This window comes from Phasianus colchicus, chromosome 3 (genome assembly GCF_987193195.1).
Source record: "Phasianus colchicus chromosome 3, bPhaCol1.hap1.1, whole genome shotgun sequence".
NCBI classification, from domain to species: Eukaryota; Metazoa; Chordata; class Aves; order Galliformes; family Phasianidae; genus Phasianus; species Phasianus colchicus.
This window is the reverse complement of record NC_143438.1, coordinates 27,254,840-27,278,336: the sequence shown is the minus strand read 5'-3', so window position 1 is coordinate 27,278,336 and position 23,497 is coordinate 27,254,840. Positions and strand designations below refer to the sequence as shown.

The 23,497-nt window shown below is 41.1% G+C and overlaps 1 protein-coding gene across 3 annotated transcripts in view; it reads right to left on the bottom strand.

Moving 5' to 3' along the window:
* Positions 1 to 446: 446 nt before the first annotated feature.
* Positions 447 to 23,497, bottom strand: part of VWC2 (von Willebrand factor C domain containing 2) — a 53,985-nt gene continuing 30,934 nt past the window's right edge. For 2 of the 3 annotated variants that reach the window (XM_090137142.1, XM_090137141.1), the window contains exon 4: positions 447 to 865. In XM_090137142.1, coding sequence (XP_089993268.1) covers positions 714 to 865 — 152 coding nt within the window. In that variant the 3' untranslated portion in view covers positions 447 to 713. The remainder of the gene's footprint in view (positions 866 to 23,497) is intronic. The other variant, XM_090137140.1, reaches the window with a different exon arrangement.

Sequence of the window (23,497 nt, the reverse complement as noted above, 5' to 3'; positions counted from 1 at the left end):
TTTTATAAAAACAGATAAGAAAGACCAGTTTTGTATTACTGCTCCAAGATCTCAGCTGTGGACCACCAGACCTATACCAGTAGCCACCAGTAGTGCAGCTAAGAAAAGGAGCTGACTCACTTTTATATTACAGCACTACTCATAAGTGCATAAGTGAGCACATTCTCTGAAAGCATACTGGACTACATTTTTTTCCAACAGCAAGGATGTCAAAGTTTTATCATATAGTGACTCCTTCTTGGCCCACTAAACTGAAAATAAACAAATGGAAAAAAAATACTGAACACAAGAACCCAAAGAAAACTCTACCATGATAAAACTAGAATAGAAATGTAATGTTTAGTTATGTGTATGTACACAACAGGACAGGCAATGATACAGTACTTTAATCTGTACTGTCTATATAAAACATTTATTTTTAAGCTCTATAATGTTATTATAGAAATACATAGAATATTTTATAGAGTGTATTTTAGTGTACTCACTGTGAAAATAACACATTTATTAAGACAAGTATTCTTATGTCCAAACTTTATTTAAATATACGCACTGCTTTGCCTTGCAGAATTACGTGACTGTGAAAAACAAAGTATCCATAGTCAATTTGCTCCTCACCAGAATCTTCTCATTCCGATTTCCCTGGGTCATCCACAGTGCTCACTGCTGTGAGATAGTTTATAAAAACCATGAGAGTTCTTGGACTGGTAGATTTCCTATATTTGTTTGCATTCATGTCTAGTGCACATAGCTTGTCGTTCAATTCTCCACGTGCCTTCTTCGTAAGTGCAGTGACATATAGTGCATTCGTCAGTCTTCACCTCTCGGCCTGCAGGAATGACAGTGGTTTCTGCAAAGCAGTTTGGACCTAAAGAAAGGAAAGAGTTCATTACGTGATACCCACAGCAAACCATAATCCAACACAATTCAGTTTTAGTCTCCAGCACTGAAAATCTAACACAAAGTCAGTAACACCGGGCACAGTTAACAAACAGGATCGTTGTGCACAAAACATAAAAGAGGCAAAGAGGAAAGGAGCCTTGCCTTCTACACTGGATTCTGATTTTCTTCTGGTTTCAGCAGGGGCTGCCCTGCCCTCTGCAAGTGAGGGTGAGATACATCCCTTGTGTGAACACAGCTATGACAGGCACAGACTGGTCAGACTGCCGAAAACAGATTTAAGCAAGAGCAAAACCTGGTCATCAATGATGAAAAAGTGCTATTAGGGAGCAGATTGTAAATGTGATCAGTTCTCCATTGGAAGCATACACTGCATTTTGTGTAGTAGTCAAAGTATCGGATTAGTTTATTTTTCATTTCATGAGAAATTCCAGGATGTAGAAGTACCAGCCTTTTCTGAACAAAGTCTCTTTTCATGTACAGAATGAAGTATTCCATTTTATATAAGTCAGCAAGTCTACAAACGTCCTTTTTGTAGTACATTGAAATGACTTCATTTCCAAGGAGGAGGCAGGAGAACAAGCCACCGGCACTAAGTTCACAGCACTAATCTGATTCTTTCAAAAGGTGACATTCTCACATCTCTCCGCTGCAGAAGGCTGTGCATGCTGCATTATCTACAGCTCAGTTAAAAAGAAGTATCTATTTCTGCCTTGAATATCCACACACTTTTGTAAAGCAGCACTAAACCCTACCAATCACCTCCTGTTACTTATGTTCTCAACATGACTGGGCCCGCTATTCACTGAGAGCACAGAACTGGTTATCCTGCAGCGTTGTGTGCCACCACCCACCAGGTGGGATGTGCAGCGTGGGACAGCGTGTTCCCATCTGTTTTGATATTGTGATGCAGCTGAAATCCCGATAGAAAGCTCTGGCAATCAACTGCCAGCCTGTCTGCCACGCCAGTAAATTGATCACAGGTGAAGTTTAATCTTCCACCCCCAGAAATCTGCTGTAGGAACTAAGTCACACTCTTATAAAAGCATTTTCTCTGAAAACGGGAGGTCGGTGCTAGCTCCACATTTTAAAGCACAACTCAAATAGTTCACAAATCAAATTTAATAGTTGTATCTCTGGTTCAGACTGTGCATTCATGCACTGATATAGCAGCCAACAAGCAGTTGGATGGCTCTTGTCCAGCTTCTTGTCCACCAGGACCCCCAAGTCTTTCTCCACACATCTCATGTAAAGTTACCTGCATTACTACCCTAGCATGCTCTTGTGCTTGCCCAACCCTCAGCCTGTCCCTACAGCACACTAAGTAGGAAAGAGGACCTGAGCAGTGCAGGAGAAGGATGAGCTGCTAGATACCTCTGCACATGGGGCACTGTCATGCTCACAACTGAGATAAAGCAATTACTGACTATGCCATTCTCCATGGAATTTTGAGAGAATTCCACTGTAAGCTGCATAGCTCTATATCAGTTAAATACACTATTCTTTTGGGCATGGTAAACTTTCATCCCAAAATGGGTCCATCCTCACTTTAGGAAGATACCTGAGTGTTTTACATACTGGCTCGTAATAGCTTTTTGATATAGAAAGCTGCATGATATAAAGAGTTAAAATATTAAAAGTAGAATCCACTTTCCATGAAGAAATTCTCCATGAGACCTGGAAGACCACTTGAAATTTGACCACTATTTAAAAAGCATGAGAAAAACGTGATGACAATCCCATATACAGGTTTTAATTCATTCTGGAAAAATCGATGTTACAGGCTATATTTGATTATAAAAACCAGACAGAAAACAAAATAAAAACTGTGCAACATATGTAATGTAATTCACTAGAATTCAGAGTGCAAATGCTTCCATTCACTACAGCAGTACTTCAGTGCCATGCGTGACTAATCTTACTTAAATCAGAAAGTTATTAAATGTAAAGAGAACAAGTTCATCCTAAACTGTTAAACTATTTAATATGGGGGAAATGCTTCTGTTGAGAAACCTACAGAATGGCAAAGCCATCTGTCTGAGAAGACTGCCTGACAAAACCAAATGACAGCAACAAAGCATGTTGTTGAGCAAGTCTCATGCAACTGCTCTATGGAAAATCAGCCATTTCCTGATTCTGCATTTGCACCCCTCATTACTGTCACTGCAAATGCTACCTAGTACTAAAACTGGCAGTAGTCAACTCCCATCCCTGCCTTATCTTTTTCTTTGTGTGTGCACAACATCCTGGTTAACACGACAGGTAAGGTCACCAATGAAGAGGCTGAACTGACTGTATTACAGCAACACCCCACAGTAAATGCCACTACAATACAGTATTCAACACTGAAAACAGTTCCCCAGCTCTCCTTTCATTGTTTCTCCAGATCCTAAGACCTCTTCTTCCACCCTAGCCTCTCCTGTCCTTGTGTCATGGGGGAAGGCAATGGAGTGTGGGGAGCTGTCCATCATGGGTATTGTGCTAACGAACAAGTAACTGATGCCATTCTCCTTCTTCCTTGGAGGGGAAACTGAGAAATTGAGGATTTTAAGGGGCAGTGGGACAAGGAAGTCGAGTGGGCACAGGAAGGGTGGTTTTATACCAGAAAGTGCCATTTCCTCACTCTCCTTTAGGAGGAAAACAGAAAGCGGTGTCTCCTCCAAACTCAGAGTGGATACACTGCCTGAAAGGCATGGCATTTGCTGGAACTTCTGCTTTACTTAAAATTGTGCAGTTCATATAGATTTAGTGGGATTTCCAGCTTCCTGTCACAAAGGGCGAGATATTTTGTGAGTTCTTAAATAGTTATCCAAATTATCTCACTTTGCACATGAAAAGCATTTCAAAGTAAGCGGGGGGCTGCTCTAATGTGAAAGTGTTGGTGGATTTTCTGGCTGGATGTTACTGGTGCAAGGAGGGGTTGCAGTGTGCAGCTTCTCTCTGTTGCCTACAAAGCAGGCCGCCTGCTCTCTGCCAACCTGCAGTGACATCTTGTGTCTGTGCATCCTCGAGCAGCAGTAGCTTGTTGGAGCCTATTTCATCTACTGCACAAATGTCCTGGGCCACATCCCTAACTGAGTATGTTCATATAGCTCTAAGGAAGGTAGTAGTGCTGCACATCTTTGCGGTGAATTAAGATCTTACCGTATCACTCTTAAACCTGGCAGAAAATTCAATATGACATATTGTACCAATTCCAAGCACAGTTTGAAATCTACCATGACATCATTTGTTTTCCTAAAGTATGTCCTGACGCTGTCAGACTCTGTTTGAGCCATACCATACTGGTAGCAGTGGAGATTCCTTTTCCAGGGCTAAAGCATTGCTGCTGCTGCTGTCTCAGCAATGCCTTAAAGCAGCGAACTGACTGCAAGCCTTGTGTTGTCACACTGAGCGCCAGATTGGAGTGCTTGAAATGTTCAAAACAGTGAATCACAGCTTCCAAAACAGCATTTGTGCTGGGATGTAATCAATCAGGAGAGCCTATCTGGTGGTTAATTTATAACCAGAGTCTCATTTCTTACATATTTTAAAAAGTTTATAAATGTTATCCAGGTAAATGCACCAATTCTACTCTTTTTTTCCCCCCTCCCAAATTCCTTATGCTGATACTTTGCAAAGCTTCGTGACTTATGTTTTATACTTTAGTGTTGATAAATGCAACAATTCAATTAAAATGCAAATTCTGTTATCTCAGAAGAGAACAGCTGATACCAATTATCAACAGAGAATGCCCAAGCCACTCACCTACAGAAGCAACAGTATCTGTAACCTTGACAACCTTGCCAGAGACTCTCTGAAGCTTCTCCTCCTCCTCCTCCTCCTCCCCTTCCACAAAACCACAGCTGCACTCTACAGAGTTCTATCTATTTTCTCTGCAGCCCGCCCCTGATTTTGCATTGGCACATATTCCTATTAGTTCAAAGATACAAATCAGATACAGTAACCCGGTAAATTATGTTTTAATCAACTGTTTTCATCAGGTATTAAACCAAATTATGGACAAAGAAATCTGTTCAACTGCAAGTTAATTTGTTTGCCTGGAGAATAAGTCATGGTAAATTTTAGCCAATTAGAACTGCAGTGACAACCTCTGCAATATAATACTCTTGATGTAAGACTGCTCTGGGTTTTGGTTTCATACTAAGCTCCCTAATAGCTGCCCTTTCAATAGCTCCTCACAGCAGTCAAACAGGTCACTTCTAAGGTATCTGATAGCAGACCTGTCTACACTGACAGATATATGACAGTCAACACTGTGGTATTACAGCACTTTCTAAATGACATAACTTCAGCACTTAGGATAGCTCCCTCCTTTTCCTCCCTCCCTCCCTCCCTCCCTCCCTTCCTTCCTTCCTTCATTCCTTCCCTCCCTCCCTTCCTTCCTTCTCTCCCTTCCTCCCTCCAATTTAACAAAGAGATTTCCAACAGTTAGTACATGAAAGACATATCCTATGCTTGTCCTGGAAGGCTTAAGAAGCACACTGTACCTGCAACAGCCAAAAGGTGCACAGGGAAGTGCATGGGAACAGAGCAAACATGCAGCAACAGTTCCTAACATACAGTCCCAGTTTCAAGAACTCTGAATCGGAGGAACTGTAAATGCTCCTGTATGTCCAGTAGTCATTAATACAATTCTCTACAATCAGCCTCTCCAAAACCCTGGTGAACCCATAAAAGATTCTACTGCACTTGGTGGTAAGGAGATCCACAGCTCTTGTGTGCAGCATAAAGGATGTTTTTTTCATTGCCTTCTGCCTTCCACCTGCTACCTAAATTTGGTTCCCCAAATAGCTCTAGTGGCAGAGGCAACAGCCATTCCCTATTTGCTGTGTCATTCCAGTAGCCTGCCATTACATTTCCCGCCTCCTCCATTACCACACTTGCAGACCGAGGAGGCCAGCTCTGTAATCGCAGCCCCTGCTAATTACTTCATGTTCTATTCTGTCCTTTCTGGGCTCTGTGGAGCTACCATGCACATGATGAGCAAGCTGCAGAAACACCACAGACTTGTGCTGTGCCACAGTGATTCTCTCTGCCGTGCTTCCTATCTCCCTCTTGTGTCCTGACATTTGACTGTGTGTTGTGACAACTGATGGACTATTGATGGCATTTTCATGAAACTCTTGATTTTATATCAGATGGAATACCTACAGAAATAAATGTTTATCACAGAATTATGGGAAGACTTTGTTGGAAGGGGCCTTAAAGCCCACCCAGCCCCAACCCTGTGCCTTGGGCAGGGTTGCCACCCACCAGCTCAGCTGCCCAGGGCCCCATCCAACCTGACCTTGAGTGCCTCCGGGGATGGGGAACCCACGGCTTCTCTGGGTAGCCTGTCCAGCACCTCAACACCCTCTGAATGAAGGCATATAATCTAAATTTCCCCTCTTCTGGTTTAAAATCATTGCTCCTGTTGCCTTTTGTTTTTACAGAAAACTTTCCTTTTCCAGCAGATTACTTGGCAGTCTTCCACATACCGCTACAACATTTGTTAACTCCCGGAACAAGTAAGAGAAGCCTTCCCCTCATGGTTCAGATCCTTCCTCCTGGCTTGGTCATCCCTCAGGCTTCTGTGTGATCTGCTGCAGGCACAGTGGGACTGGAGACACACAGGCCTGGAAACAGGAGCAGACAAGCTTCCTTCCTCCACTCCTCGCTGCACTGCTGGGACCAGTATGTCGCAGCACAAAGCTGACTTCTATTCAGCTGCATCCCAGCTGGAAGCCACACTTGGGGTCTAAGATTGAGGAGCAAACCAGGGGTACAGGCTGACCATGCCTGCCTCCCAGCACAACGCTGACACAGCCAGGTTTGAATGCAGGCCGTGCCTCCCTCATTCCTCTCTCATCTAATCGCGTTCTCTGAAGATGGTATCTGCACGTACTTTGTGCCCTTCCAATCTCTGATCTCTTCTAAGGGTCTGTATCTCTCTGACTTGATTTTGTTTCCCTCTCATGTGGATATATATAATACATTTATCTCCTGCTGAACGCCAGCCTGGAAGATAAAGCACAAAAAGCAGCTGGCAAAAGCAGTCCGTGACGAGTGCAGCAGAGTGTCATGCCCTCACAACAATAAGTTCATCACCCTGCTGCTGCCGACGCGTCGATAGCTCCCAGCCCAGTGCAACCTTTTGCTCCCCTCGGTACCTTTTGATGCTGCTGAACCAAATCCAAAAGAGAGTTTTCAATTACAGAAGAAGGATTTGGGTAGACCCAATTTTAAGAGCAATTTAGGACCCTGAGGAGCCATGAAGTGTTTCTGTGCCTTATCAATGCCTTAAGATACTGGTAGCCAGAGAACCATGGCAAATATCTTAATAGACTCAGTAAATGTGTATGTATGACAGGGAGAATAAAAATAAAGGTATTCATCCATTTGTGGTTTCACCTAGCTGCAGCAGGAAATAATGTGCTGTCTTTCATAAAAGCAGTGTTCTGTTCACGCTAGACAGAGCCTTTGTGCTTTTAAGAATAATAAACTCCCTCCCCTTTTTAGGGTCATGTTTTGCTAGATGCACAGCAAACTGACAGATTGCAAGAAAATACGCCAAAGGCAAAACAATTAAAAACAGTGTTTTGCCGTGTTCTTCAGAAGAGTGGGTGTAAACAGCATCTGCTGCCATGGGACAACAGAAGATGCTCAATGAAGTTCTTTTAACAAAACGGGCTGATCACATCCTCAATGGCATGGCTGTCACAGCAGGGATATCACAGCCAGGCACCTGCTATAATGTGTGCATTTGTATGTGTGCATGTGTTGCACATCTTAATACAAAAGATAAAAAAGCCACAATCTAATTTAGTTGGGTTGTTATACCCTGCTTACGAGACTCTCAAACCTTGATTATTACGTTCTGTTTTCCTTTTAATTTGTCGTATGTAACAGTACTATTGATTAATGTTTTGGTCTGGTTCCCATCCTAAAAATTTGATGGACCAGCAAGTAATCTCAGCCGCTATGACGACCCTTGACAGCACTGACCCTTCCCAAGTCCAATTCTCACCACCGTGCATTTTGTGGTGACATGAGCACCTCTGAAACAACCATGCAAAATGCCGCATATTGCAACCAGGGCTGCAAAATTACTCCTCCACAGACAGAAATGGCTTGTGAGAAGGGAACAGTGTGTAATCCTGACAACTCTGCTGTCTCCGTGGATCTTTATGTGTATTTGGAGAAGAGAAATTTAGATATCGGCTTTTTGTGTACAGAACAAAAAGCAGCTCAGGCACATCGAACACTCCACAATCAAATACTGCACGAGGCAAACAGAAAGCCTGGAGCATAAAAGGGCTCAATTAAATATGAGGCTTGAATGCCACAAAAATAAACTGCATCAAACAACTTCCTTTATCCCTGAAAATATGGGAAGGACTCGAATACTCTACTTACAATGGTTTTCAGAAGTCCTACGGTTCATAAAGGAATATTGTGTTCCAGAAACAGCACCAATTAGACATGAGCTGAGCACTGTGTCTATCTTGCAGAGAATTATATCAACACTGTGAGCCAGCAAGTGGCACATCAGTTTTGTACACAGCTTTCTTGCAGCCCCACCATCACCCAGGTGACTGGAAAATGAGAGACGGGCTGTAATGCTTTGGGAAGACTCACGTTGGAGACCTCTGACAAGGAAAGACTCACAGAAGGGCTGCCAGGAGCATGAAGTTAAGAGGGTGAATCCTTCCCCCTTCAGCTGTTTTTTTACTCAGTGACTGCTGGGCCTATTAAGGTGAATGATCACACACCTCTTGGCCCCAACCTCTCTTAGGACACATCAGCCTGTCCCAGAATCAGAAAGCTGCATGAAATGCCTCTGCTGAGCAAGTTATCCTAAAAAACTACTGGGCAAATTAGAACAAGCTTTGCACTTTCAAACGCATGCGCTATGGGCCAGTAATTTAACGCATCAGAGCACTGCTAACATAGGAACTAAAAGCATTCTAATTTGAAAAACCACTGCTGCACCGGCTGCCATACAGTCCATCAGCCAGGCTGGTTAGGTCAACAAGAGGTGTGCAGTAACACACAGGGTTGGATAGATCCGGAAAAGTGCACGAAGTGCAGCATGCTAATGCGTGTTTTAAGAATTCTTATGGAAAAATGCCTTAAGACTTCAGCTACATTAAAAGCTAAAGTGGTACTCAAGTACAGTATAACAGCTTTGGCAGTTAAGTGGAATATAAATCTGTGGTTTTCTAGTTACTATAGACCACTGGAAAGTGAGAATAGGTACAGAAGGTTACCGATGTCTACCGACTGCTACAAGGAGTCATTCAATCAATACAACAACAAAACAGTACTGGTCAAGTGTCAGCCATTTTTTAACCTTATTTTAGAATGAATACATTGCACCATGTTAAATCAGGGATTGTTCTTAATGAAAACTACTTATAAATAAATACTAGAGCCACCCAGTTCCAGAAAGACAGTTTCATCAGACAGTAACTACTTTCACAACTAAACAAGATGAAATTCTTTATGAAATTTAAGATGTGCCTACCCAAGTTACTCCACAACTGAGAAAATCACAGTATTATGGATAAAAGACAGGTTATGCTATGCTTTCCATGCTGCCAAATCAGTAACACTATCCTTTCTTCCACTTTAATGATTTTTCCCTGGTGGTTATGAAACACAGAACTAAGACAGCTTACTTTGGAAAGACCGCATTTTGTACCTGTTCTGGAAGATGAAGAGAAAAAATGAGGGGCAGAACAAAAGCAGTGCTGTGAAAGAACAACCTTCTTCTCAATGGTGCCCCTGAGGAGCTCTGTACCCAGGAGGCCTTGATGACGCCTGGGGAAAGTCTGGCCTGAATCCCTACTTCAGGGAGCAGCGCACTCCTCCTGGACTGTAAAGTCGCGTGGCACCTAGCTTTACCTTCCTAGAAGTGAGGAATCTGGTCCAAGCCAGCCATCCACGGTCCCACTGTGTGCCGAAGGAAAGAAAGAGGCGTGTGTAGAGGACTGCTCATCTCACATCCTCCAGGAGGTACTGAGAAGCAGTGACCACTCCAACAGTTCACCTGGCCTCACACACCTTGCTGCCTTTCCAGGCCAACTCACGTGCCACCTCTTCCTCCAGCTCTATAGGGATGACTGCCATGCAGACAGTGGTGATGGCCAGCTGAGAGCAGCATGGCCATACATAGCCTGAGGACACTGTTGGGTGCTGCCAAAATGGTTCATCAGTCTAGTCTACAGGTTCTCCTCTTCCCCAGCACACAGATCCACTCTTCACATATCAGCTTCTGACATGGGTTCACATCACTTTCTTACTTTTTGGATGTTTTGCACAGAAAGACTGAGATTCTAAAATAGGATAGCAGTTTTTACTACATAAATACTCAGGACAGAACCATACAATCATCTACTTTGGACAAGGCCTTCAAGATCATGAAATCCAACAATCAATCTGATCAAGTGCCATCACAAAACTGTGTCTCTCGTTAAACACATTTATCAACGACCTGGATGAAGGGACATAATGTGCCCTCAGCACATCAGTTTGCTGATGACATGCATCTGGGAGGAGTGGTTGACACAGCAGAAGGCTGTGATGTCTTTCATCGAGATCTGAACAGGTTGGAGAGTGGGGCAGAGAGGAACCTGATGAGGTTCAACAAGGGCAAATGTAGAGTCCTTCACCTGGGGAGGAATAACTGCATGCATCAGTACAGGTGAGGGGCTGACCTGCTGGAAAGAAGCTCTGCAGAGAAGGAGCTTGGTGGGCAACAGGTTGGCCATGAGCCAGCAGTGCACCCTTGTGGCCAAGAAGGAAAATGGGATCCTGGGGTACATTAAGAGTGCCCAGTGAGTGTGTTCAGCAGGTCAGGGGAAGTGATTCTCCCCCTCTCCTCTGTCCTGCTGAGGCTGCATATGGAGTACTGTGTCCCACTCCAGGCTCCTTGGCTCAAGAAAGACAGGGAACTTCTAGAGAGGGTGCAGCGGAGGGCCACAAGGATAAGGAGGGATGTGGAGCATCTCCCTTATGAGGAAAGGCTGAGAGAGCTGGGACTGTTCAGCCTGGAGAAGAGAAGGCTGAGAGGGGATCTTATCAATTCTTTTAAATATTTGATGGGAAGGTATCAAGTGGATGGGACCAGGCTTTTTTCAGTGGTGTCTTGTGACAGAATAAAGGGCAACAGACAGAAACTGGAACACTGGGAGTTCCATCTGAACATGAGAAAGAACTTTGTTACTTTGAGATTGACAGAGTAGTGGAACAGGCTGCCCAGAGATGCTGTGGAGTCTCCGGCACTGGAGATATTTTAAACCCAGCCAGACACTTTTCTGTGCAACCCGCTATAGGGAACCTGTTTTGTCAGGGGTTTTGGACTAGATGATCTCCAGAGTTCCCTTCTAACCTCTTCCATTCTGTGATTCTGTGCCACATCCACACATCTCCTGAATACCTCCGGGGAGGGGGGGGGGGGAGGAGGGACTGCACCACTTCCCTGGGCAGCCCATTCCAGTGCCTGACCACCACCTCTGAGCAGAAATTCTTCCTGATAAATAATCTAAACAACCCCTAAAGGATAGGAAGTTGCACACCAAGTAATAGCGATTATTCTATTAATCAGAATCAGAACTGCAAATTTAAGCCTTAGTTCCTGACAAGATTTTAGGAGCTTGTCTACAGACAGTTACTTAGAAATGCAACCAACGGCTAAATAAATCTAAATATATTAAGTTGCAACTTAATCCACCACTGTATTGTAGAAGACAATTCCCTCATGTTTCCATTTCTATCACCTTTACACAATTCATGAATCAGTAACTATTCAAAAGAGATGCTTTAGAGTAGGAAGAGAGGGAAATCAGAAAACAGTTGATTCACTGTGAGGCAAAACAGTCAGAAGCCACTGGTGTTGGAAGAAACCAAATTAGTGGGAACACAAGCTATAAGGAAAAAGGCAGATTTTAAAGGATCATCTATGCTTACGTGGAAAGACAGGTGATTTGAAGTGAGAGACATGAATTATGAAAAATTCAGGAACTGGTTTTGTTAAATACTGAAATTGTCTCTGGGAGTTATACAAATCCTTTCATCTTAGACAAGTACTGCAGCACAGATATTGCATATCATTTAAAGGTGCAGACATAGAAGGTTATGCACTAGCTAAAACAAATTTTCTACATAATATTGCTCTACTTCTTCATTTTTGGTGTCAGAGTTCAGTGCTGATTTTTACATGTGCAAAATTAAGACTGTCATTTGACACTGTAGCACTCTTCAGCTGTCTTAGTGCACACTTCTCCATTACACAGGCCTGAAATTGGGAAGAAAACAGCAAAGGAGTGAATACCCTTAGAGTAGCCACGTCTGTGTACATGAATATATTTATGTAGTTATGGGTTAGGGTCATCTGAAAGAAACTTAATATGAGGATAAGCCAAATGTTTCCGCCAACATTCCCACTGCAAATTTTTAAGAGATAACAGTGGATCTATTTTATGTATATAGCCACCAACTCTAACATCACCGGGAGGGCTGTTTTGGCTAGAGTGAGACAACAGTTGAGACCAGTCAGATAGTAGGATACAGACATACCTTCGAAAGAAATTAAGGTTCATGCAGCAATTGCAAGACTACAGTCTAAGCAGCAGAAATTCATATATAAAAGTGATAAAGTGGGAATAGACATGACATTTCCTGTCACTGGCTGAACATTTTACATATCCTATCACTAAGCCATGAGCAGACACTACCAACATTACATAATCTACTGTTCATAGGAGCAGTCACTTCAAGCTCCAGCAAAGATGCTCTGGAAAACGTAGCAAATCAGGCCTTATTGAAGTAACGGACCAGAAAACTGCCTTGGCTAAAAACAAACTACCCACCAGACAACGGGCCCCAAAGCTGTCAAGCCAGCAGAAGGTTAAGCTGGTCTGCTTCCAAGACTTATCTTACTTTTTTTCCCCAGCACATCAGACTTCTGGAGCAGTTACTGAGGCACAAAAGCCACTCTTTGTGTTTACAGTAATAGAATTATTGTAAACTTATTCTTAAACATTTTCACACATTATATGTTCCTTCTTGTAAAATTATCTCCAAAGGCAAGTACTGGGGAAGAAAAAATTCTGGAGGAAAAACAGCTGGTACTTTTATGTTTATCTGAAAGCCATGTTTGTTTTCTTCTAGGCAAAACTGGAGCTTTAGGAACTCATAAATGATTCCCAAGACACTGTGAACTGATTTTCACAAAACTCAGATTAGTGCACCAGAAAAAGAGTAGTAAATAAAATGAAAGTGGCAAAACTAAAAATTACACTTTATTTTTCTACTGAAGTTACTACTCCTAAATATCCTATAAGCAGCAATTAAAAGCTCAATTTATGATTACAATGTTAGTCACTCCATTTGTCTTTAGGGCATTCTTCTACTCTGTGGTAATAAAAATGATCCCTCCTCACCTATAATACACACAGCGTTTGCAGGAGGATGGCCAGGAAAACTGATTGGATAGTAAGTTATTAGTTTACAGAACCCCCCTAGAAGACAAAACTAAATTAAAAGCTGGAGTTCTTCATTACAGATAGATCAAATTTAAAGTACGTGAGATTATGAGATGTGGAAGGGGAATGTTTCCCAGAAAAGAAGCAATGTCCTATTGAAGGGGGAATAAATATCAGTCCAAGGGAAATAAACCAGCAGCTTCTCTGAATCATTTCCTTTTTGCACTGTGTGATTTATCCCTGGCTTGTGCATGGACTGACCTTGCAAATATTCCTTTTGCACTTGATACCAGAAGCACAGCATGTACTTAAAAGTCTACACACACTAATGGATTAGTAATTTCTTCTCTAATTGGTTTGGTGAGGAATCTTCACAGAATATAAGCTTGGGGTATGTTCTAGAGAGAGAATGGAGAAGTGGTCAGAAGAGGAGGAGTTTTAAGAGGAATCTCATTTCCACTAGGAAATGAATAAGGATTGGAGGAAAGACAACACAGCCTGCAAGAAGTAAGCAGCTTAAGAGCCATATGGTATCTTCTGATTTCCTTCCCTTTTTGTTTTTACCTTTTCTTGCTTATTGCACAAAGGACTGAGGCTGTTTCTTGCTTTTTTTATTTTATTTTTTATTTTTATTTTATTTTATTTTTTTTATTTTTTATTTTTTTTTTTCTTTTTGCACAGGACTTTGCATAGCAGTATCTCAATTGGAAATTAATCACCATTACAATCAATAATTTTCTTTCTATAGGAGCATTAATGAATTTGCTTCAGAGTCCAAATACTGAATGCTAGTTCACTGCTGTTAAATTACAAAGTAACATCTTATTAAACAGTGAGGAAAAGTTGAAACTAGGTGATAATTGTGGTCCTTTTCAACCCAGGCCATTCTATGATTCTATGATCTGTTCACTTTCTTAAGCACAAGAATAACAATTATTTTTAAAACATTTCTCCCCTTGTATTTTGAAAAAGGAAAAATAACCTATATTCTTTAGAAGAAAGTAAGTTTCCCTTAAAATTGCAGTACAGAAACACTAGCCAATTTCTAACAAGCATTCAATGTATGCTTGCTGTCTGAAATGCACGTGGAAATAATGTTTATTATTATTTTACAGACTAACAAGGGATCATTTTATTTCTAAGTAGCAATCACAAAAAGAAGACAATAATTTTTAAGGAAAGTCTTGACCATAGTGCTGTGAACAAGATCACTTAAAATAGGTTAAGGCACTTTGGGATGGAAACTTAGATGTAATTTGTAAGATTTCAGGCAAATTGCATGGAGTAAAAACATCAAGGAGTCTTCCCTCGAGCTTGAGTGTCAGTTGATTTCTACTTTATTAGGAACACTGCTCTGATTGCCCACACTAACAGCAGGGCAAAATAATCCAGTTGCAAAGACAAGATTCTCCGAGGGAATCATATGCAAACAGAAGCAACTCATCTTCAGAACACCTGTCATAAACCATACACTTAAATGCATCTTCAGCTAATGCTGCAAACACTGTAACTGTCAAACAATACTGGGACAAAGTCAGAATACCTGACCATAGTTGAATAATCAGATTGATAAATTTGGATTCCAAGCTTTAAGCCTTCCTGGCATGTTGTGTCATTTTCCCTGGGCACAAAGTCTTAGCAAATAAAGCAACTCTGCACCTGTAATTATGAGACTCATATTTCAGCTAATTATGCTGTATTTATTCATACTAAATAAAACTATGTTGACAAGTAATGATTGAACATAGATACTGATAAGTCACTAAGGCTAACTCTTAAAATGTCAGATATAGTGGAAGGTAGCAAGAGAAACTTTGCTTTTCATCTCTTTAGTACTTCCTCTTCTCAGCCTTTCTATCTTTTCAAAGCACAGCTTTTAAAAGCTGCACTCACTTATTTTTCCCAATAACTAATCTATCACAAGTTCTTCCTGCAGAAAACGTTGCTTCTAAAAGAACATTTCTAACAAAGGATTCTGGTTAAAAGCCAGGTTCTGCTTCAAGGCAGCTAAAAAGTAAGAAAAAATGTCTAAAGGAAATGGCTAGCCTGCTTACCCATCTTTGACAGCATTCAATTCCCATTACAAACAGACATCCTAAGCCTCGTTTTTTTATTTATTTTCTATTAATCAGAAGATTTTAAGAGAAGCTCCTGGCCTCACCCCCAGGTGTTTATTTTCTCCCTTGAGATGTTCCTCTGCCCTGTGTTTGGTTTTCAAGTGTTAGCTACACAAAAGGATAGCCAAATTGAAAGAAAACTAGATCTAGTGGAATAGTGTGCACTTTGGCCATGTGGCAAGAGAAGGAATGAGGAATGGTGGAAAAGAAGAATTTGGAAAAGAAGAAATGTGAATAGAAAGAGTAAAATCATTTTTAATGATTAAAAAAAAAATACCTGGGACACTGTATTTGGGAAATGGAGCAAAAGGGCACACATCCTTTAAGAATGCATCCTGAATGCAGCTGGCACAGAAAAACAAGTATTGTTTTTGCTTTTGGAGCCCCTGTTACTCACTCTAGGGAAGAGAGAAGGTTAACCTCTCCTTAGGGTCTCACCCAAGGCCCTTTTGGGATGCAATGGCCACCAGTGTTTGCAGCTCAGTCTGAAGGACCAACCAGGGGCAAGGGCTGCAGCATTCCTTAGCTGAAACCTGCATGTCTGTACGCTCCCAAACTAGGCCCAAGGCACTAGAAACACTTCAAAAAGAGTTCATCTAATATAAATCAAACACACTGAGGAACACCCTGTCTTCCTCCAGGTATCAGAGAGGGCATGAGCACCTCACATCAAAGCAAGTTTTCTGAAGCCCACCTCAATGTCAGGGCTGTCTGCATCACAGTCCTCAGTGCCACCATGCTTTCGTTATTTGCTGGCTACACAAATCCCCCGATCACCACATGCACACAAGAAATACAATCTGGTATGCAATTTTTCTGTCTTCTAATATGCGTATTTTGTAAAATAAAATGAACGTGATTGAACAGCTCCAAGCTGTCATTGTGTTTGACCTCCTCTCTCCACCTCTTCTCACTTGGTCTGGTCCTCTTCCTGTCAGATTGTCTATCTTTCTCACCCTCAGCCCTTTCTGATTTCTGACACAGCTGCAGGAGCCCATCTGTTGTACAGCAACAGAGCCTTGAGATACTTGTGAAGTAAAAGACTTGAGCAGCAGGCAGGGACATACTTCACCTGTTTTTCCCTTTCTCATATCTGAAACTGCCACAAACTGCAAAGATATTACAGAACTGTTGCAAAACTGTCTGAAGGAGATAAGGATTGCTCCCTTGTGCAGAAAAATACTTCAGAACATACTAATTAGTAAGTTCTTATGGCTAGGGAGAACCCCACATATTTTCCGGATTTCTGGCTTGGAAAAGTTTTACTCAGCTGGTGAAGGATTTAGAAAGTTTTTTATTAAAAAAAAAAAAAAAGAAAAAAAAGAGCAAGTTTTCAAGGCTATTTCCATTTCAGATATTTAAAGATGGAAGGTTTATGTAGCCAAACTTTCACTTTTAAAGTACAAAGCAACGATGCACAAGCAGAGGACCTAAGTATGTGAGAAAATCAATTCCTTCCTTTGCTGTGAGTTTGTATGATAAACCTGATAAGCCTAGTTTGGTTTCTGAAAGTGGGGCAGTTGTACCAGGACTGATTTTTTTGGTGGTAAGGCCTTGAGATAGTGAAGTGAGACAAATACCAACTGCTGCTGCAAAGCTACAGCCCAAAGGAGCTGCCATCTGACCACTTTTGTCACAAAACCTCAACTCTGCAGGGGGGTTATTAAATCTATTAGATACCCCACCACAAGTTTACATCTGTGAGGGGAGGCTGATTCACTAACCCATAAAAGAGGGGAAAAAAAGTGCAAATGGTGCTACTTACAGAGCCTAAAATTATTTCACCCAAGCATAATTCTTTAAGAAAAGGATCATCTTTAATTTGCAGTAAAGCAAATTCATTGTCAGAGCAGTATTTTCATTTTCTGCTGGACAAAACTGCATAAGTGAATGAACGGAGCCACTGGTAGCCTTACATTTCAGACAACCAAAAGCCAATGTGAACACAAAACAGGGATTATTAAATATTCAAAGCCCTGTACCACCCAAAGCACTGCAGGCAACTGTTGTTTGACACAAAGAAGAAAATGCAACTGTCCCATCTTTAAGGGCATAAATAATCAAAATGACTGTTACTATACATCATTCTATACTTAATATTGTTGTTACAATATCACTAACAGGATTTTGCAGCATTTAAACAACTTCTTAGTATGCTTGTGAGTATAAGACTAGAAAAGGTATTTTAAAACATCAGCTTCCAACATAATCTTATATGTTGAAGAAATTTTTTCTAGATATGGTTTTTACTTGTTGAAAATATACAGGAATATACTGCATTACCAGTGCCTCTCTGCACTGCCTCAGCTCACTCTCTATGCCTCTCATATGTGTCTGTATTTTAATGTCTGCTGCCATACAAGACCTTTTAAAACTCTTACACAGCATGGCTTTATACTGTAATTCCCAAGGGTCTGAGAGGTTGGGAAACCATCATATTATGCTGAATTTGTATTCCCCAGTGGTCTAAACTTCCAAAGATCCCTCCAAGGGCATGTTATTTTCTGTGCAGGATTTTACTTTGCTGCTTTAACAGTAGGAAGACTGAAACCTTTTGCTCTGTGATCCATTAATGATAGCTGTAGCTTACATACTGGTATGCAGTATGCTGTGTCCAAAGGATACAGTTCTATGATCATCCAGGCCAGAGCATGGATCCCATGCAAATAGGAATGCATACTGCTGCTCAACACAGATTTCTGTATGTATTTGAAACTTGCATTTTCAAGTTAGTTCTGCATATATCGGCCATAAACATGATTTATTGTAAAACAGCTAAGAAGCATAGGGTCATTCAATTTACACAACACTATCTTCTACATAGGCTTTGCATTGCTGAGAATACACTGGACTCACATTCAAATGTGCCACTCAGAAGAGAGAACATCACCACACCCAAAGCCCAGGTCAGTAAAAAGATCAGTCCTAAATAATACATGTATCTTCTCTGGCTGTTTCTGTGCTAAGGTGATGTGCACACATACACACAGACAGAGGACCATCACAAAAAGCAAGTGAAAAACAAGAACTGTAATAATAAATAGTAATATTTATTGTTCCATCAAAGACCCTGATTGTGATACAACACATGACTAAATAACAAAACTTGCTCTGTCACCATCTCCTGCCAAGCAGGAAAAAAAAGATGGATAAGAGAAAGGGAGTACCGTTCACATCGTTCTAAATACAGGGGATTCCTAAGATCTCATTTGTTCAAAGCAACAAAGAAATTGTATCAAAGTAGAGCGCTATGAACATGCTTAGTAGTGTTCAGTGCATGTGAAAAATGAGTTAGATCCATGGCTGTTATACACCAGATTACCTCCACTGACTTCCAAATATGAACTTGAACAACATGTATTATTTCAGCCCTGCTGAAAATGTGGACCAATTCTATAATGTTGCACAGATAAATATATGAATGTAAATATAGGCTAGAATTTAAGTGATTCTTTTTTGAAGGCAGGCCTAAACTTTTAGCATACAAACAGCACCTTTGTAAATGAAAAGAAGTGAAGACTCCAGCCTGATGGGGACAAATCTGCCAGCTGGAAAGGTGCCTACTTGTACAAGAAATAAGTATTTCTCATCAATCACAGGCACACAACAGGGCACAGTGGGAAATGTGTGATGCAGAGACACTTGTTTTGTGTTAGGAGATAATTTGGAAGAACAATCGGATCAGGCTTTGAAATGCATCAGCATGAAACATGTGATGACCAGGACGGTGGTTGAAAATATTTCTGAAAACACTTTGAAAACATTGCTGGAACGTCTTCTGAAGCAGACTGAAATGTAAGTCTCCAGCAAAAACAGCTGAAAGCTCCTCAGGGACTTACATGCACCAGAGACATCCTGCAGTCCACCCCAGTGACTACCGTCTCTGAAAGAAAGAGCAAGGCTTGAGATCACAGTAAGTGCCTTTCCAAGCACAGCTGGAGGGATTCGAACTAAATGTGGAAATGTGCAGAGCCCCCATAAAGGTGCCCCAGGGTAAAGGGGGAGGCAATGACAGAGAGTACACACAGAGCAGATTTTGCATCTCCACCATCTTTAACACTGCCCAGAAGAAATGCAAGGGACAAGCACTGGGCACTAGGAGCCTGCAAAGCCCTGGGGGCCAAGCCCTCAGACACTGTGGTCTGTCTTAAGAAACTAGGGCAGTTCTATCACAGCAGATGCAGACGTAAGTTGCAAACAATTCTTCTAGAGTCTACAGCCAACAAATTTCTATTGTGTATGTATGTTGACTGGGATGTTTGTCTCACTAGCACCTATTTCAAGCTGGTAAACCTCTACAGTCCTAGCTTAATTATCAGAACAATTTACAGTAAGAAACAAACTCTCTCTCTTTTCTTTCTGAAGCTCTTGCAAAATCACTCCCTCCTTCCCATCAGAGTTTTATACTGTGTATAGAAACTACATTAAACAGTACTAGATTCTACAAAGATGGATAGAAGCTTAGGGGAAAAAATAGTAGTCACTCAGGACATGCTGGACTAGAGGGCATTTGATTTTCAGTTCCTGCTAGCTCAGGAGATGGTGCAAGTAGGCACAGATGCCAAGCAGTTCTAGCACTTGACTAATAAATAAGAATGGGCTGCTTGAAGGATGAAGAGACAAATACTGGAGGATGATGAGACAAGCACTAGCATGTTTGAAATAATGTTACATCCCTTAAGCTGCATGAGTCCAAATACAGGACAGAGACTTCTAAAACTTGAGGAAAGTTCTGCTCATCTGGATGTGTAATTAAATATATTGGAGAAGGACATTTTAAAAGCACCTAAACAACTGTTCTTGGCTTTAAGAATTTTGTCTCAAGACATGGAAGTTGTCTAATTGCTTTCAGAAGAACACAGAAGGCAGAGTCTGGACACCAGGTACTTATGGATCTTCTCAATGTGAAACTTCAGCTTCTAAGGCTGTATGCTGGATTGTGCTCTCACAAAAGACGCGTACACGAAACCACACACTGAAGTTCTTCACAGTGGAAAAATGCTGTACTGAATGCTAGCATCCCTACATCTCATGTTCTTCTGTTTGCCAGAAGAGTACCTTTCAAGATGGTCACTGAGATGAAAGCTGAATGTCAGTGTCAGTTTTATTGGTACTTGGGTTACTACAAGTGCACAGGTGTTGGAAAGTCCTTGTGTCATTAAAAAACAAACCAACCAACCTACCAAACAAAACCAACAAACAAATGAGACCTTTCTGAAGTGGATCATGTAACCATTTTTCCAAACAAATATGATGGACTGCACAATACAAACCACAGCAGAGGCAAGTTTCAGCTACTGTCACCACAGGACATATTATCATAGAATATTCTTCTACAAGTTGCCCAGGTCTGCATGTACCCTGCTATTCTAGCTATTAGCAAAACTTTGAATTACTGTGAAGTATCAATGAATAAGGATGCTGGTATTACCTCCTGAATTTACAATTTTTTAGATGACAAACCACTTGTACAAGACTGCTCAGAGGCGTGTTGGTTGGGATTGTTGAGCAATCCAAAAAGATGGGGCATAAATTAGGCAGATATTTTAGGATCCAAAATGATCACTCAGCTATTGAGGACCTCTTTCTTAGAGTTCTCAAGAAATTTGTAAAAAACAGACAACAAACACCACTCAAACAGGTCTTGATAGTCTGCTGATCACCTGCTGGATGTTGCTGGTGATGCACTGACTACACAAACTACAACATCAAACATCGAGTACATCTGTTAAAAATCACCTTGAAAGCAGTTTTCTTTCACTTATATGTCACGAGCAGGAGTTCCAACAGAAAACAAATGTTCAGAGCTCCACAGAAAGTGCTCTGCAAAGATCTCAAGAAAGTAATTTGGATCAATTTATAATGCTCCAAACATAAACAACTGGACGTAAGAGAGTCTCTGACACTCATCTGGGCCCTTTTCTTACACTACTGGTAAAAAATGAGACTCAAAAAAAAAAAAAAAAAAGCTATTTTCTTTAATTTTATTTAGAAGAACAGTGCAGTACAAGCCCTACTAAAAGCTTCCCAAGACCGTATATTGAAATTGTTGATAATATAAATCTGATTCAAATAATCAGTGGTGTTAACATTAAATTTACAGAATACATCCAGTTATCAGCTCTACATGAAAGTGCAAAACTTCTCTGAACTTGCAACATGTTAAAAGGAGTCATTTTCTTAAATGACTTAAGACACGGGATGGAGCAAAAGCATTCATATGGAGCATATAGCTGCAGGTTATAGAGAAAAGAAACAGAGAAGAAAAACAACCTCATCAGCATTTACTGAAAGCTCATGAACACGTGGGTCAATGAAAGCAATCGCAACCAACCTAGCAGTAGAGAGACTCTAAGGAATAATTTTTTCAAGCCTTTGGTTAATTTCTTTGCTTCTGGCAAACTACCGACAATCCAACTTCTCAAATCACCTTTCCATCACAAATGACTGCTTGTTCTTCAATCTTCACAAAGCAGACTGAAGCCAGCAATACTAGTGCTAAATGCCTACATGCATGGCATTCTGTGGGGGCTCAGTAATGACAGAACTTATCTAGTGCACAAAAAATTCAGAACATGCAACACAATTTAAGCACAGATTAACAATTTGTTAATGTATGGGTTGAAAGCTTGCATAGCACTGACAGGCCTTTTTGATGTGACACCTGATAAATGCACTTGCAGGCAAAGAAAACTGGGAACTCAAAATATTTGGATAGATGTTTGTTGGTGAATATACTGCTTTTTGTGTGCGTGAATGCACACAGTGCTTTTACTGCTCTCTTTCAGAAACGTCAGGAATTCATATGCCACCTCCCCATCCCTAAAATCACATAACTGTTACCAATTAATACTGCCTGTTGCCGAACTAACATTACTGTGCTGAAGCAAAAACTGACTCTTTACCACACAAAGATTGCCTCACCCAGCATATAGGAAAAGAAAAGTGTCAGCTGGAAATACCCACTGCAATGCAAGCTTTTACTGCCAGGATCAGCAAGTTATGGATGGATAGCTATATAGTAAAAGGAAGAATAGAAATTCAGTGGATTCCAAAGAAGGCTGGAGCTTTTGAAATAAAGTTTGTGTCTACTCTTGTCAAATCCATTACAGAATTATTTAGCTCCTCCATAGCATTTCAAATTCGTTATCCATAAAGATGGTACTCTATAAATTAGAGATAAAACATGTATGCAGATAAAATATTACAGTATACTAGGAAACAGAACACTGTCAGTGAAAGTAATTTCTTCTTTTACATAATTGCCAAGATTGAGGTGTTGTGTATAGTGCTTCTTTAGAAGGAATGGAAAAAAATCCTAACACGTGTATGCAACAGGCATACATGCATGCTAACTGTCCATTAATGAGGTGGAGAAGAGGAACACTAACTCCCTGGAAAGGTTGCTTCAGGCCACCAGCTCTTCACAGTTCACTGCAGTCAATACTACAGGAGAGCTCAGCTCCGCCGCAGGCACCTTTCCTCCGTGGAAGCTTAGTACTTGGTCTGGTAGTGAATGGCATTGGTTCATCTCGGATGAAAACCCACAGCAAAGAAAAGCAGAAGAAAATCTTTACTCTGCAAGATGAAATTTAAGGTTGTAGGTCTTATTACAGCTTGGTTTTGGTTTGCTTGTTTGGTTTGTTCAGAAAAGCCCAAGAAAACAGGACTTTCAGGACCTTTACAGAGTAACTTAAATGAGTGCACAAGTGCAGACTACATTTTCTCCCGCTTGGGAATGTTGGCTACCTCCACACAGACTATGTCATACTGGAACAAAACCAACTGCATCTGAGTGAATAACAGGAGGACAATTTAGACAAACCTGTTCTTACTTCTTTAGCCCCTTCTCTAAAGCATCTGCCAACAAGAGAAAAAAAATGGCCTTCTGACAGCTGTTTCGAGGAGCAGCAAATCCTTCAGAGGCATGGCAGCATCTCATAAGTCTGGCTCAGGATTTCCTTGTGCTGTCCTGGCAGGCAGCTGGGATGAGGGGAGTCTGCTTCCAGCAAC